The sequence below is a fragment of the Rattus norvegicus genome, chromosome 7 (genome assembly GCF_021556685.1).
Source record: "Rattus norvegicus strain SHRSP/BbbUtx chromosome 7, alternate assembly SHRSP_T2T, whole genome shotgun sequence".
NCBI lineage: Eukaryota > Metazoa > Chordata > Mammalia > Rodentia > Muridae > Rattus > Rattus norvegicus.
The window spans coordinates 129788889-129804488 of NC_141540.1; the positions used below are offsets into that span (position 1 = coordinate 129788889).

At 52.3% G+C, this 15600-nt stretch overlaps 1 protein-coding gene and 1 long non-coding RNA gene across 9 annotated transcripts; one reads left to right on the forward strand and one right to left on the reverse strand.

Annotated features, from left to right (window-relative positions):
• Positions 1-1234: 1234 nt before the first annotated feature.
• LOC108351526 (uncharacterized) lies at positions 1235-7932 on the forward strand. The gene is made up of 5 exons (XR_015625855.1): positions 1235-1422; positions 2579-2706; positions 4903-5044; positions 6833-6884; positions 7677-7932. It is a non-coding gene; the product is annotated as an uncharacterized LOC108351526 (long non-coding RNA).
• Positions 1728-8645, reverse strand: Mapk11 (mitogen-activated protein kinase 11). 8 transcript variants are annotated; one of them, XR_015624386.1, is made up of 13 exons: positions 8445-8645; positions 7510-7530; positions 5777-5906; positions 5546-5604; positions 5345-5456; positions 5213-5242; positions 5084-5131; positions 4889-5003; positions 4484-4555; positions 4212-4348; positions 3591-3669; positions 3339-3512; positions 1728-2987 (listed from the first exon to the last, which is right to left on the reverse strand). XR_015624386.1 is itself a non-coding variant. In XM_087559122.1 (13 exons), exons 1-13 carry the CDS (start codon positions 8558-8560, stop codon positions 2908-2910), a joined length of 1116 nt encoding a protein of 371 aa, XP_087415248.1. In that variant the 5' UTR covers positions 8561-8645; the 3' UTR covers positions 1728-2907. The 8 variants fall into 8 exon arrangements, 6 of the variants coding, with proteins under 6 accessions (XP_087415248.1, XP_087415250.1, XP_087415249.1 ...); XM_087559122.1 differs by having other exon boundaries at positions 4212-4291; XM_087559124.1 differs by having other exon boundaries at positions 4212-4291; positions 7396-7530.
• Positions 8646-15600: the final 6955 nt, after the last annotated feature.

Sequence of the window (15600 nt, forward strand, 5' to 3'; positions counted from 1 at the left end):
CCCCGCCTGCCCTCCGGCCCCTGCGGAAACCCGAGGAGGCCTCCGGGGTTGGGCGGAAGGCTTGGAAAGGGGGGGTTGTGGGGGAGAGCTGCCCCACAGCTCAATCTGGACCTGAGATGAGAGGAGGCGCTGAAACACCCTGGCCAGCCTATATCCACGCTAGACTTCTTGGCCCTTGGGTCCTAGCAGGTGCCTCTCTGGATCCCGGCCCTTCCTATTCTTCCAGAACGTCAGACCCATTCTAGGCAACTTCAGATCACCAGGTTCTACTCCAGCCCCAGGTCAGGCCCACCAGCCCATACACCAATCATACCCCATCCCAATTGTTTCCTGTTCCTGGCTCAACTCCCCATCTTTCCCAGGGATGCCCCGCCCCTGGGGCTGGTCGGTTCACCTCCATCTCTATGGAGGAGGATTTGGTTCTGTCTCCCAGACATCTCGGGTTGCATCCCCGGTCCCATTGTTGTGGCTCTCAGCTTCCCAGTCTAGGAACCAGAGGAATGGGTCCTAGAGGCAGAACAGGTCCTTCTAGGACCCCTTTACACCTCTGTTCCTCCCCCACCCCACCCCTAATCTGGTATGTAGAGTGCCGACTTCAAGCATTGGACAGGACTGGTCCCTCTGTCTATCCCACCTGCTGTCCGTCCAGCTTGGCCTTCAAAGACCAGAATGAGCTAAAGGTGTACCTGACCCCAGAAAAAAAAAAGAGGGGGTCGGACGTGGGCTTCCAGCTTCGTACCTCGGTGTGCTCTTTCTCCCTGGGGTCTGGTGCAGACCTGAACCAGATGCTCCTGGAGGGTCAAGCCAACATCCCTCCCACAGCCTAACCCACGTCCGTACGTCCGTTCCAGGATCCCACTGGCTTGACCAGTAGTAACAAGATCTCCAGAACCCTCTCCCCCTCCCTTCATGCCTGCCCGCCTGCCTGCAGCCATGAATCAGCAGCTCAAGCTGGCCAGAGCAACTTTACACCTGGGCTGCTGCTGGGATGCGGTACATCCACAAACTGACAAGAGTGAACCGGGCAAGCTCTGGGCCACTCAAACTACACCTGCCTGGACCCTGTGCCCTCCGTGCCCTGGGATGCCTCTAGACATCCACCCGTACCATCCAAAAAGCTCCCTGCCTCTTCTGTAGGGGACTGATCTCGACCAGATTTTGGAACTAGGGCCGTGTATTTGGTTCTGCTCCCACTCCCAATCCCTCAGCACTGGACTTGGCTCTTGTCTTCTAGGTTCCCCCCTGGACCAGCTGCCAGACCTCTGGCCGTCCAAGACTCATGAGCATGATACATGAGCTGTATCCTGAGTTAAAGTCGCCTTTTCACCTTCATCAGGAAGGAAAGCTATTTCCTGTCCAATCCCTGAAGGACAGATCTTTTCTCCAGGGACGATCTCCAGCTTCACCAGTAGTAAGAGGGAGGCAAGTCAGTCCACCATTCCTAATGTACTTTAAACAGCAGCTAGCAAAGTGTGGTAGCTGTTACATCCTTTGCCCCTTCTAACCCGTGGGTCTTGTCCCGCACTGATCTCCTGGGTTCTTGGCCCCTCTAAGAAGCAGCTATAGTACTAGAAATGACCACTGCTCACTCTGAGTGAGCGAGGGGTACGATACATGCAAAGTCTGTGGCGATAGCAGGAAGTGTACCAAGCACAGAGATCCGGCCACCCCTCCAGGAAGCAGGAAGAGAAGCAATGGGATCTGGAGCCGTCCACACAAACAAGAGCAAGAGGGAAACCCCTTTATTGTGCACTCTTGGTGCAGGCACTTGACATCCAGAGCTCCCTGGTCTCTGATAGCAAGAGATCATCGTCTCTCAGGGAGGAGTCACACCCCCAACATGTCTTCCAACAGGGCCCTACCTCAAAAGTTACTTGGTCAGCTCCTCTCTGGGGGATGGGGAGGCAAGGGGGTGACTCACAAACCAGGGCACCCCAGCCTAACCACACTGCTACAAGGGTAGGAGGAGGTAGAATGTGGACAGACATTTGTCAGCTTTGAATCAAAGTCCCAGGGCGAGAATGTCCAAGTTCACATCCGTGGGTGCTGGCCACCTAGCATCCTTGAGGTTAGACCACCAACTCCATTGGATTCCCAGCTGGCATTGTGCCTTTGTGACTCAGGATCCTGCTGCAGTTCCTTATACCCTATGTTTGCTTAAACTAATGGATCTTGGCCCCTCTCAGAGCCTTAGCCTGGTTCAAAGTTGGGTCACAAGACCCATTAGACAACCGGAACTTGGGAGGAGAGGAGGCAAGAGTGTCTCCAACTTAGGCGTCATACCAGAATGGCTGCGGGCTCTTGTGTGCTCACAGATTCATACACACCAGCGCATGCCTGCATTTGCTGATGTGTATACCAGGGTGCACACTCACACCCATTTACCCTCATATCACAGGAACCACAAAGCTTCAGCAGGCTTTTCTGATTAGATAGCTAATCTGATAGTGGTCTCGGCCTTCCCATCCCCAGAGGAAACTGCCACTCAGTTGGGTGAGGCACTGGGCCTGCCTCAGCTTTCCGGCTACTCACTTCCTGGTTGAGCATCTCCAACCACTGTGACTCTCCCTCCCCCCAGAGTCTCCAGGGACCATGGCCCACTTGCCTTCCTCCCAATCCAGATAGTCCTCAAGAACAGAAGAGATCTGGACAGGGGCAGGGACCCATTCGGATCCCACACACTGAGGTGGACCTGGGTGGACCAAGGTAGGTCCACTACTGCCCAGACTCCGACACATAACAGCAGGGTTACAGACACATCCGTGCATTCGTGTGTATAGGTGTAGAGCTTCTCAAGGCTAGGGGGTCCCAGGTTAAGTGTCAGGGCTGCCTGAGAGGCACCTCTTGAGGAAAGCCAGCAAGCTGAGGAAAGGGGACAGGCTTAGGTCTCCCCCCTCAGGCAATGCCTCACTGCTCAATTTCATGGGTGCCAGGGAGCTGCGATGTTTCCAGGGGCTTGAAGCTAAGGACTTCCTGGTAAGTAAGCTCTGAGGGAAATGAAAAGGAGGGATGGGGGGTGAGATTTTGCTGTCTGCCCATGACCTCGCTCCCCATCAGCATGTGTGGCATGTTTCCCAGCCCACATCCACCGTTAAGCTTAGAACCGGAGTGGGCTCCACTTAGTCCTCCAAACCTCTGCTACGCACACACACCTTTACATGTGTCACTCAGGAGCACAGGCTTGTTTCCACCCTGCCCCCAGGCCCCCACCCCCGTCCCAGACCACTGGGGAAATTCCTTGCATGAAACAGGCAAAATCTTGCTCTGAGAAAACGGCAGCCCTCAGGTTCAGGGACACTGCTCTCTTTCCCATCCCCCCACCCCCACCCTGTGCTCACCCTTCCACTCCTCCAGGGTGCGCTCCTTGGCCTCAACACTTTCATCATAGGGCTCGGCCTCTGGCTCGTCGTCAGGGTCATGGTACTGGCTGAAGTATGCATGGGCCAAGGCTTCGGCCGCACTGACTCTCTGGTCACTGTCTAGCACCAGCATTCTTCCAAGGAGGTCTACAGCTGCAGGAGCGAGTGGCGCTTAGCACTATATCCAATGCTGGATCTGAAGCCCAAACTAGACCCAGTACCAGTCCTTACCCAGAGGGTTGGCCCCATGGAAGACACTGCTGAGGTCCTTCTGGGGCATGGGAGGCAGAGACTGGATGTATGTCCGGGCCTAGAGACACATAAGAAGGGCTTGGAGGGTTAATTAACCTCTATTTTCCTAGCCCAAACTGGGCAGAAGGCCTTTTGAGAGACAGCTTGGATGCATTCATTCCAACAGGCCTGGTAGGTACCCCCAGCAAGCCAGACTCCTGCTCGCAAAGTCTGGGGGCTCACTAGCCCAGCAGGGGTGCCACGTGCCTTTATTCCCAACATTCAGGAGGTAAAGGTCTCCGAGGAAGTCTGGGGACTCCAGACCTTCACTTGGCTTTAGATGGTGCCTACAAAAGCCAGATGCTCCAAGCATTCTCTATTCTTCCCTGCCCTGCTGTCTATAGTGAGGAGAGACTGTCAGCGTTGATAATTTTGTTTTCACTGTCTCGGCTACCTGGAATGGCCTCCTGGTTCACCTGCTTCTCTCTGAAGGGGTTCGATGTTCCTATCCCTCCTTGCCCGCATCCCCCAGGATGCCACTTTCTGCTTACTACTCCCTCCCCAACCTGGCTGATGCTTGGTCAGGAGAGCAAACAGATAGATGGATGGCCACTGACTCACATGCTCCGAGGATATCTTTGCCAGAACCTCAGGGCTGGGTGTGCCCACCACCTCCATGATCCGCTTCAGCTGGTCGATGTCTTCCTAGCTCAGGAAACACCTAGTGGCCAGCCTTTCCAGTCCCAGCCCCTGGTACACTGCGGAGCTGTGGCTCAGGAGAGGGAGCCCAATGTGATTCAGCATAGGGCAGAGGTAAAACTTCCAAAAAGGGCCAGAGTCCACTCCCACCCTGGAGAAGGGGACCCCAGCTTGACCCTGCTCCCCAAGGATACAGTCATTTCCAGGAAAGAGGGCCTTTCCTTGGAGCAGCTCAGCCATGATGCAGCCCACAGACCAGATGTCCACTGTTGGGGGGAGAGTAAGGAGACTATCAGTCTGCCACCGGAAATCCTTCCTGTGGGCCTGGGGAGGAGCCAGCCCAGTGACCCTCAGTCATAACCAGGACCAAAGAGAATGGAGCCCTTACTCTATACCCTGTCCTGACCCACCAAGTTAGAAGCCTTTCTAAAAGCTGGTCTCACTAAGCCCTTGCCCCTCTCTCAGAGCTCCGGGCATGTTCTCCTCCCCTTCAGCCTTTCTTCCTACCCCCTCCGCTTTGTCACCCTCCCTAAACCATGGTGTGAGCACTGCTGGCCCATCCTTGTAAGACAAGACCACTGCCTGAGGGCTGACAGCACCTGTCTGGTTGTAGTGCATCCAGTTCAGCATGATCTCTGGAGCCCGGTACCACCGTGTGGCCACATATCCAGTCATCTCCTCATCAGCCTGGCGTGCCAGCCCAAAGTCCAGGATCTGGAGAACAACTGGTATCTTGTAAGATACCTACCTCTCTGGTAGGTCCCCACCATCCGTGCACCCCTCAACACCCTTACCCTCAGCTCGCAGTCCTCATTCACTGCTACATTGCTGGGCTTCAGGTCCTGCAGGGTGCACAGGGCATGAGTGTGGTACGGCCATGAGCCTAGGCAGAGTGGATGACCCTCACCCTCAGCTGCACCTACCCGGTGGATGATGCCCGCCGAGTGGATATACTGCATAGGAGGGCAGACGGAGTGAGCCCAGGCTCCACCTCGCTCTGCCCCAACCCAGAGAGGTCGAGGGGGGGAAGGGGACCCAGAGCCCACGTGCCCCACCTTCAGCCCACGCAGCAGCTGGTAGACAAGGAACTGAACATGCTCATCGCTCAGGGCCTGACACTTGACGATGTTATTCAGGTCAGCGCCCATCAGGGTGGTCACGAGGTACCTGCAGGGTCAGGGGTTAGGACAGAGTCTTGCCATCCCTTCCCCGACCAAGCTCCCGAGGCTAGCACCGCGCCTGCCCAGGACACTCACACTTCGCTGAAATCCTCGATGGATGTGGCCGGCGTGAAGACGTCCAAAAGTCCTATGACCTGGTCAGGGAACCGAGGCGGGACAACAGCTCAGCTGTAGGCAACGCCCCCCTGGCCTGGACCCCACCCATATGGGGCCGTACCCCCAAAGGCCCCGCCCCATATCCTAGCTCCCGCCCCCACCAAGAGGCGTCCGTCGTTCAGTCCCAACACCACCGGGCCACCCTCTCACGTTCTCGTGCTTCAGGTGTTTGAGTAGGCGTAGCTCACGGTATGTCCTCCTCGCGTGGATCAGCGATTGGAAAGGGCGAGACAGCTTCTTCACAGCCACCTTCTGGCGCAGCCGTGCGTCGTAGGCCGAACTGCAAGGTGGGCGAATGAGGCGAGCGAGCGCCTAGCCTGAGTCCACCCGACGCTGTGGTGCGGGAGCGAGCCTCTGCTACTGACTCCAAGACCTAGGAGGCATGTCCCCGCCTGCTCGCCCCGCACTGCCTCCACGCAGACCCTCCTGAACCTCCCTTAGGAGACCCCTTTGAGTGGACTCAACGTTCTCTGGCAGAGCTTGTATCTTTTCTTCACCGGTGATTCTAGCCCAAATCTAAGCCCCTACTCACAACGAAGCCACCCCACGGAAAATACACCACGACTGTATCCACAGGCGCTCCCACAGCAAGTAGCCCTTCTCCTTCCTCACGGATGCGTGGGAGGTTTACCTACAGAGCCCTGGACGCCCCACCCCCCAGCGCCTCTGCGCATCAGATTGCGGAAGCAAGATTATCCAGAGGTGTTTATTGCATCCTGATTTGTAATTGAAGCTGAGTGTGATGGTTCATGCCTGTAATCCCAGCTCTTGGAGAGACTTGAAGCAAGAGAATTGAGATAGAGTTCAAAACCAGCCGGACAACCTAGTGAGACATTGTCCCACAAGAAAACAAAACAAACAAAAAATCCACACGCACAGTTTAGTGGATAGTAGGAAATGATTAACCCTGGTGTGGAGGTGTCTCTGGCACACTTCTACTACCCCAGAAACTGGGCCCACCACCTCTGCACCTCTTTACCCTTCTATCCTTCACCGGAGAGCCTCAAAATATATGGGCGGGGCCTAGACCACTGGCGGTGGTCCTAAGGCTTTTCACCAGGTTCTGGGCCCACTGCCCTCAAGACTGGAGCAGCTATGAACCCATGGAAGGAGCCCCGTTAGCTACAGTACCTTTACACAGCCTGTTTCCCTAGTGATTACTGTTCCTTCTCCCCTCCCCCCCCTCTCTCGATTCTCTTGTCTCAGGATGCACCCTTCCCTGACAGTGAATGGAGAGGATACCACCCATTCCCACCAGGTGAGGGAAGATGGGGAAAGGACATGGTGGGCTCTAGGATGCTCATGGGACTAGAGAGTAGGGGAGGAAAGGTGGCTTCCTATGATAAGCAGAATGTCTAAGTAACTCCTGGGGTGAGGTGTAGGGCGAGTGGCCACTAGAACGGCATGGTCATCTTACTTGATTGGGTCTGTACAATCAAGTTACAAGAAGTTGGCATCCTATCGCCTAGCTCCCAGGGTCACAGATCAGTGGAAACAGACCTAGGGAAATTTGGCTTTCTCCTAGTAACTCCCTGATGGTCAGCCCCCAGACAACTCCATCTGCATCAATGTCAAAGTTCCCTGTAAGATGTCTGCTCCACCTTTCTCCCACCCCACCCCCAAGTCTTCCCTCTCCCTCTAATTTATATTATTCTTTTCTTTTTTTCGGAGCTGGGGACCGAACCCAGGGTCTTGCGCTTGCTAGGCAAGCGCTCTACCACTGAGCTAAATCCCCAACCCTATATTATTTTTTAAACGTTTTGTGTAACCTCTTCCACTTGCTGAGTCCCTGAGCGTCCCAGACACAACATGACTTATCCTCTCTTCCTCTGTCCTGCTCCTTGGGTATGGGTGGTGGAGGGGTGTATCCTGTCTCTACTCACTGTGGAGGGCCTGGGTGCGACCTGAGAGAAAGAGAAGCAAAGAGGAGATAAGGAACAAGTGTCAACAGAACAAGCCTACCCATCCCAGAGTGGTGGGTTTACAGGCTGCAGACGTGGGGAGAGATTCCCATGACCAGCTTGTAAAGCAGGACTGTTTCCCTCTATAGGATTTCAGAAGCAGACCAGTAGCAGAAAAGAGGCTTCTGAAGACAGCACAAGATCCAAGATGTGAAGCTCGGCCCCCAGTCCCGGTACAGGGCACATATCAGTGTCCGCACCCTTGATCAGCCTGTCAACAATGACTATCTGCAACAGTTCTCCAATCCCAGGTACCTGGATGCTGCCACGGTCGAGACTCTAACGTCTCATCTCCAAGCCCTACCTATATTCTGAGATCTTTTGTTGGGTAAACTTGTAGACAAACAAGAGGGTAGGTGTCTGCTTAGGCTCAAGCCGCTGAGCTTCTAGGAATCTGGAGAAGTGCCTAGGATCCACAGGAGAATTTGGTGTCTTCCGAAGAAGAAAGGTCTCCTCACCGCGCTGGGGCCCCCTTTTCAAATACTTAGGTCTGGGAGCACGTTAGACCCTGCAGCTACTTAGACCTTGCCCGAAATAACCCGGATGGCTGGCTGTTCCATTTAGCAGCCCCAGAGACTTGCTCTCCCGCCAGCTGTGACGCCGCAGTATTCGGCCTTTCTGGGAGAAACTAGGGATGGGAGGTGGGGGAGACATTAGAGGACCCCCTACCTGCCAGCGAGTGCAATCTAATAGGAAAGTTTCCTCCTTGTCCCCTCCCCCCATTCATTCATCGGAAGCGTGCAGGCCGGGGGCGGAGGCAGGGCGAGGCCCCTCCCCACGCCGGGAACCCCACGTCGCGCTGGAGGGTCGCGCACACTTTCCCGCCCAGCTCCCACCAGGTCCTTGCCGGCCCCTACCAGACCGAGCCGTAGGCGCCGGAGCCCACCGGGCGTAGGCCCTGCAGCCGCTGCGGCACCTCCCATACTGTTTTGTTCAGCTCTTGCCGGTAGAATCCCGCGCGCGGACCCGACATATCCGCAGAGGCAGCTGGAGCGAGCGCCCCGGATCCCCACGCAGCACCCGGCCCGCGCCCCACGCCCAGCACCGCTGAGCAAAGCGGGGTGGGGGCTGGGGGGCTGCGGCGCAGCAGGGCGGGGCGGTGGGGCGGGGCCGAGGCCGGCGGATTTCCCCAGCCTGGCGACGGGGGGCGGGGAAACGGGGGTGGGGTGGGTGGGGGTTGAGGGTTCCCGGAGACAGACGCGCAGCTTCCTGCCCCTTGGAGACCATGACAAAGGAGAAAGCCGCCTTGCCTCCCTTGGGGGTGATGAGCAGACTCCCCCACCTTCACCTTCTGCACATCACGCACTCATCCTGCCCTTCCCCGAGCCCCAGCCCAGTCCCCCTTCCCCAGAAATGAGGGAAAATTGTCAAAAGTGAGCTTGAGCACGTGGTGATAATACTTTAGAACAACAACAACAAAAAAAAAACAAAAACAAAAACAAAAACAAAAACAAAAACACTATCCAGGAAAAATTAAAGGCTCTAGGTTAGAAAAACAGCGCCACGGAGTTTACGCAGAGCCCCACTGAAGGAGGAACACTGTGGCCTGGGCGAGGAGGACACCTTCGTTTGGCACTAATGTTTCGTTTCCTAGTAGACTTACTGTCTTAGTAAATGACCGGCCGTCAGGAGACAAGACGACATCTTTTCCCCATCTTGCCCTAACCTCAGTCCAGAAGCTCCTGGAAGAGGTAAGCTCCCAGCGGGCAGTCAGGACCAGGGACAGCAGCAGCACCATGGTTGGGGCCACAAGGTTTGGTCCCCACATGGATCTTTTTTTAGCATTGGGTTTTTTCCTCTATATGAAGCATCCTCCTCACTGACACTCGGGAAACGCCCCCAGCCCTGACTATCTCTGGCCACCAGCACAAGGCATTTCAGGAGGTCTACCACCCTGGCAGGCCTGGTTCATTTTGTCAGCAAGCCTAGAAAGCTCCCTCTTCCTGGTGTCCAGGGTGGATGCTCTCATGTCCAGTAAGTCCTCACTAATATCACTTTAGGCCAGCGTTTCTCAACCTGTGGGTCAAGATTCCTTTTGGGGCAGCCTTTTTATAGGTGTCACCTAAGACCATCAGAAAACACAGATATTTCATAACAGTAACAAAATTAGTTTTAAAGTAGCAACAAACGAATTTTATGGCTGGAGGTCACTACAACCTAAGGAACTGTATTAGAAGGTTGCAGCGTTAGGGGGTTGAGAACCACTGCCCTAGGCCCTACTTTTATTCACACTTGAAAGTAAACATGGAACCCAGTGAGGTGGCACACTCCTTTAATCACAGCACGAGGAGGCAGAGGCTGGTGGAGCTCTGTGAGTACCAGGCCAGCTTGGTCTGCACCCTGAGTTCAAGGACAGCCAGAGCTAAATACAGTTCCTGTCTATTTAGAATAGAATCCCGTTCCCCCATCCCCCCCCCCAATAAAGTGAGCATGGACTGAGTGTAGTGGCTTCTATTTGTGATTCAAATAGTTGGGAAGCTAAGTCTGAAAAATCACAGCAGGTTCATGGCCTAACTGAGCTAATAGTACATCTGAAGCAACCTGAGCTAGAGTGAGAGCCTGACCCAAGGCAGAAGGATGGTAGGAAGGAGAAAAGAAGGAAGGAAGGAAGGAAGGAAGGAAGGAAGGAAGGAAGGCCAGCCAGATGTGGTGGTACACATCTTTAATCCTAGTTAAAGCAGAGGCAGGAGGATGTCTATGCGTATGAAGCTAACAAGTGAGACTCTGTTGGGGAAGGGGGTAGTTAGCATGGGTACAAGAGCTTTGTATCCTTTGAGAAATGGCTTCTGACCCTGAGCCGTAGGGATTGGAGCACCAAGGTTTTCTGGCAGGGCGCCACATCCTCCCAGGAAGTGAGAACTGGCCTGCAGTTATACGACTTTTTTTTTTTTTTTTTTTTTTTGTAAATAACTTTGAGCAGAATACTCAACTATTTGGGAATTACATAATCAACCTGAATATAATCAAACCTGAATTTCTTCTTTTAAAAAAAAACGTTTATTTTGTTTATTAAGTACACAGTTACTGTCTTCAGACACACCAAAGAAGGCATCGGATTCCATTACAGATGGTTGTGAGCCACCATGTGGTTGCTGGGAATTGAACTCAGGACCTCTAGAAAAACAGTCAGTGCACTTAACCGCTGAGCCATCTCTCCAGTCCCAAACCCAAATTTCTACATTTTCTCTTTATAATTTATTTACTTATATTTTATATGCACTGGTGTTTTGCCTGTGTATGTCTGTATGAGGGTATGAGAGCCACTGGAATGAACTACAGACAGTTATGAGCTGCCATGTGGGTGCTGAGACTTGAACCCAAGTCCTTTGGAAGAACAGCCAATACTCTTAGCTGCTGAGCTATTTCTCCAGCCCCCATCCTGAATCTCTTTTTAAAGGCAAAGTCTTAATGAGAAATCTGAGTTTTAAATAAAAATTAGGGCCGGGATGTAGTTCAGTAGTATTTAACTGCCTAACAGTGAGGCCCAGGTTGAGCCATCAGCCAGGCAAAATCTTAATAATAATAGAAATAAAATGTAAAATATGAATTAATAATTGTCAACCAAGCTGGGCAGTGGTGGTGCACGCCTTTAATCCCAGGACTGGGGAAACAGTTCCAGGTCAGCACAATCTACAGAATGAGTTCTAGGGACAGTCAAGGCTATACAAAGAAACCATGACCGGAAGACATAAACAAAAACCAGAAAAAATTATCAGCCAAACTAAAACAAGTGAAGCAGCAGACCTCTAAAGGTATCTACGGGGATTCTGGAATATAACTAGGTACACACAGATGGCCAAGGAAATAGGTCTAAGCTCAGTCTCTCACAAGACTTTTCCCAAGCCCCAGGCCATCTGTGGCATCATTTAACCCAGAAGAGGAATTATCAATCCTGGAGCCTAGCATTAGAACCTGAGGGTGGTCTCAGCCCCCATTGCTCAGGGCAATAAAGTCCAGAAGCCACCTTTCCCAGGGGTGGGTTGAGGTTTTGTGCAAAGCTAATGGAGCTTCAGCGAAAGGCAGAGGAGGAGGGAACTGAGCCTGGGTGATGGTGGGGGGTTGGGAACCTTGCCTGCACAGCGGCCAGTGGGGAGGGTAGTGGCCTTTGTCTGTACAGCAGCAGGGCAGGGCCAGGCAGTTACCAGGGCAACCTGCCTTGTCTCCTCCACATTCCCAAGGATGCCCAGTTTGGCTCAACTGGAAAGTGAGGAAGGGGGCCGGATAAAACCGTAGGAAAACAGTCACCTACCCAGGAGAGCCTCGGATCAGTTTCCCTGACTGCTGCTTCCCAAAGCTGACTACTGTTAGCCAAGGCCTAGCCATGTTTAGCTGTCATCCTCAGCAAACTGACTACCTTCCTCCACTTGGTACATCCACCCACAGGTTTCAGGTCCTTCGGAGGATTGTGTGGGATCAAACAGTACAGGGAGTGGCCACCTGCGTTTCATAGCCCTGAAGCAGGTACAAGATTGCAAAAGAGGGCAGGGGTGTGTGTGTGTGTGTGTGTGTGTGTGTGTGTGTGTGTGTGTGTGTGTGCACTCTGCAAAACATGAAAACACAAATGCCTGCTGGATTAAAGTCCCCTGTTCAAGACCCTGCCTTTTTCTCTGCTTCAACCCCCACTTCTATTGCCTCCTACACCCAGGCCCCCTTCTCATGTAAAAGCTGTGACAATCCCCCAGCGGTTAGCTTGCCCACTCAGATTCCAGGTTCTGCCAGTGGCCAGAATGCACCTTGTAAAAGATATACCTGGAAAGAACTGACTTAAGGACAGGTAGTGAAGGGTAGCACAGCGTCTTCCCACCTTCCTCTTGTCTCTAGTACAGTGGAAGGAAAACGGCATGCAGGGAGGAGAGCAGGTCCATCCCTGGGTTCGTTCAACTCAAGGCTGCTCTTCCCATCTCTAAGCACTGCGACATAGAGGCCAAGGCAAGGTTCATTTTGTTCTTGTTTTCTTAAATTTATTAACAAGCCAACTTATTGTTTCAGGCTCTGGGAACCTTACACTCTCTGTCTGGGGGTCTGTGACAAGGCTCGAATTGGAAGGCTTGATTGGGGAACACCCCTTTCCAGGTTCTCTTGTGGAACTCTGGCAGGGTTTTGGTCTGAGGCTGCCAATCACGTGCTCGCTGGTGACTGGCTGGGGTCCTTCCTCGGTTGCTGCAGATGGGCACACCCCATGTGGTAGCAACTTCATCAAACACAGGGGAGGAGAGATTTTGCATAGTTCATGCAGCATGACAAATCCACATCTCTTCAGTATACAGCCTGTTTCCCAGTCTACCCTGTTCCTCCTGACCTCCATGTATCTTACCTGATGTACTTTGTTTTTGTTTTGTCTTAAAGATTTATTATACGGGGGTTGGGGATTTAGCTCAGTGGTAGAGCGCTTGCCTAGGAAGCGCAAGGCCCTGGGTTCGGTCCCCAGCTCCGAAAAAAAGATTTATTATACGGTCGCTTAAAGATTTATTATACGGTTTATAAATATATACTATACTTATTACATAATAAATATAGTATATATGTATTATATATTAAATATAAATATTATATTTATTGAGTACACGGTCGCTGCCCTCACACCAGAAGAGGGCATCAGATCTCATTTATAGATGGTTGTGACACACCACATGGTTGCTGGGATTTGAACTCAAGACCTCTGGGAAGAGCAGTCAGTGCTCTTAACCACCAAGCCATCTCTCCAGCCCATTTTTGGTTTTCTTTTTTTTTTTTTTTTCTTTTTTCTTTTTTTCGGAGCTGGGGACCGAACCCAGGGCCTTGCGCTTGTTAGGCAAGCACTCTACCACTGAGCTAAATCCCCAACCCCTGGTTTTCTTTTTTTTTGGTCTAGTATTTACCCCTTGATGGTTCCTAGTGCAGGACAAACCTCAAATCTCTGCACACGCTTGTTTACCCCTGAAGTAACATGAGGAGTAAGGATGAATCCCCACATGTAGGGATCCCCAAGGTCAGCAGTATGTCCTGTGAGATGGTCTTTAGGGGTCCCTTTTGGAAACCAGGCCTCAAGTTTCCGATTCTTTTATCTCAGCTCTCTTGCAGACATTTTTAAAAAAGATTTATTTTATGTATATGAGTACACTGTAGCTGTCTTCAGACACACAAGAGGGCATCTAATTTTATTACAGATGGTTGTGAGCCACCATGTGGTTGTTGGGAATTGAACTCAGGACCTCTGGGAGAGCAGTCAGTGCTCTTAACCGCTGAGCCACCTCTCTAGCCCTCTCTTGCAGACTTAGTGGCACCTTGCTCAGATTTACTGGCTAGTCAGATCTCTAGGACAGAATTGGATCACGGTAGCAGCCATCACATCAAGGGCCCATGTTGGGGGATGTTGGCTGTTGGCCTTACATCCCTCCTTGGGAAAGCCAACTACATAGGGAGCTCATAATTGATCATGACTGTACCCCCCCCCCCCCGCCCCCTTTGCAGGATTTCCCAAACATAAGATGTACCAATGCATTCTGGGAATAGTTTAGACAGGATCCAGAGACAGCATTTGGATCCAGCCCAAGTCAAACTGGATCACTTCACTTCCCGTTGTGGAAGACTGATTTGAGGAGGTATCTGGAGAGCATGGGAGGCTCAGCCAGGGTAGACCCATTCATCCAGCTCCACCCTAGATACTCTGCCTAGTACAATGCCCGCAGAGAAGTGCTATGGGCTCTGAAGAGCTGGTTGTGGTGGCAACATACCTTTAACCCCAGAGACAGGCAGGCAGACCTGGTTTACAAAGAAGTTGCAGGCCAGCCAAACAACGAAATCCTTGTGGAATGAATGAGAGCTCATTTTAACTCACACTAGCACTACGGTACTGTCTAGGTAGGTCTCTGTTCTGTGCCTGGGGATTCAAAGCAATTTTACTGTGGTGTTTGAATGAGAACAGTCCTGTAGGCTCCAGTTTAAATGCTTGGTCCCCAGTTGATGGACTGTTAAGGATTAGGGGGTGTGGCCTTATAGGAGGTGACTTGTCACTGGGGGCGAGTTTAGAAAAGCCCATGTCAATTTCTGTCTGTCCATCTGTCTGTCTCTGCCTCCAACTTTCAGACCAGATGTGAGCTCTCAGCTACTGCTCCAGCACCATGCCTGCCTGCCACCACACTTCCCACCATGATGGTCGTGGACTAACCCGCCAAAACTGTAAGCAAGTCCCTTACATGACTTCTGATGTAAGACACACTAACAGACTTTTGGAGCTCACGGCACCACTGTCTGACCATGAACTTTTTGTCCTGCAACCTCTCAGAGTATCTTGTGGCACTGAGCAGAAGCTGATCTCGAGGCCCCTTGAAACTCAATGCATACAAGATCTTTATACAATTGTACATGCCTAGAAAATGTACTGGAAGGTGTTACTGCACCTTAGAAACATTGTCAAGGACCAGCCAGATGGCTCAGGGGTTAAAGGAGCTTGCCACCAAGCCTGATAGCCTGTGTTTGATCACCAGAACCCACAAGGTAGAAGAGAGCAATTCCTGCAGAAATAATTGTGGGATGTACACGGGTTAGCTCAAGACTCACACCCCCCCACTCTTGTCATGTGGCTCCTAAAAGCCCGGTGAAAACGCCGTAAGTGAGGGGAAGTCTGGTGTGTGTGCATGTGCGTACATGAAGGCTACTGAAGCCAAAGATGCTACACCAAGCCTAATCCCTGTGTCCAGTGAGACCCCCGATTCGCCTACATGGGGGCCTATCTTGGCATTCAGAAAAAGACTGGGGGGGCTGGAGAGGTGGCTCAGCGGTTAAGAGCACTGACTGCTCTTCCAGAGGTCCTGAGTTCAATTCCCAGCAACCACATGGTGGCTCACAACCATCTGTAAAGAGATCCGATGCCCTCTTCTGGTGTATCCGAAGATAGCTATAGTGTACTTATACATAATAAATTAATAAATCTTGAAAAAAAAAAAAAGAAAAAGACTGGGATCAGCTCAGGCCCAAGGGATGGGGAGAGGTGAGTAGGGACAGACAGGCAGTCTAAGGAGAAACCCAGTCAGC

Excerpts from the sequence above, each read along its gene's own strand:
- Mapk11 (XM_087559121.1), bottom strand. The coding sequence starts at position 8,560 with ATGTCGGGTCCGCGCGCGGGATTCTACCGGCAAGAGCTGAACAAAACA. Across the intron at positions 5,605-5,776 it reads AACACCTGAAGCACGAGAAC|GTCATAGGACTTTTGGACGT; the intron begins GTGAGAGGGTGG and ends TTCCCTGACCAG. Across the intron at positions 4,556-4,888 it reads GATGCACTACAACCAGACAG|TGGACATCTGGTCTGTGGGC; the intron begins GTGCTGTCAGCC and ends TCCCCCCAACAG.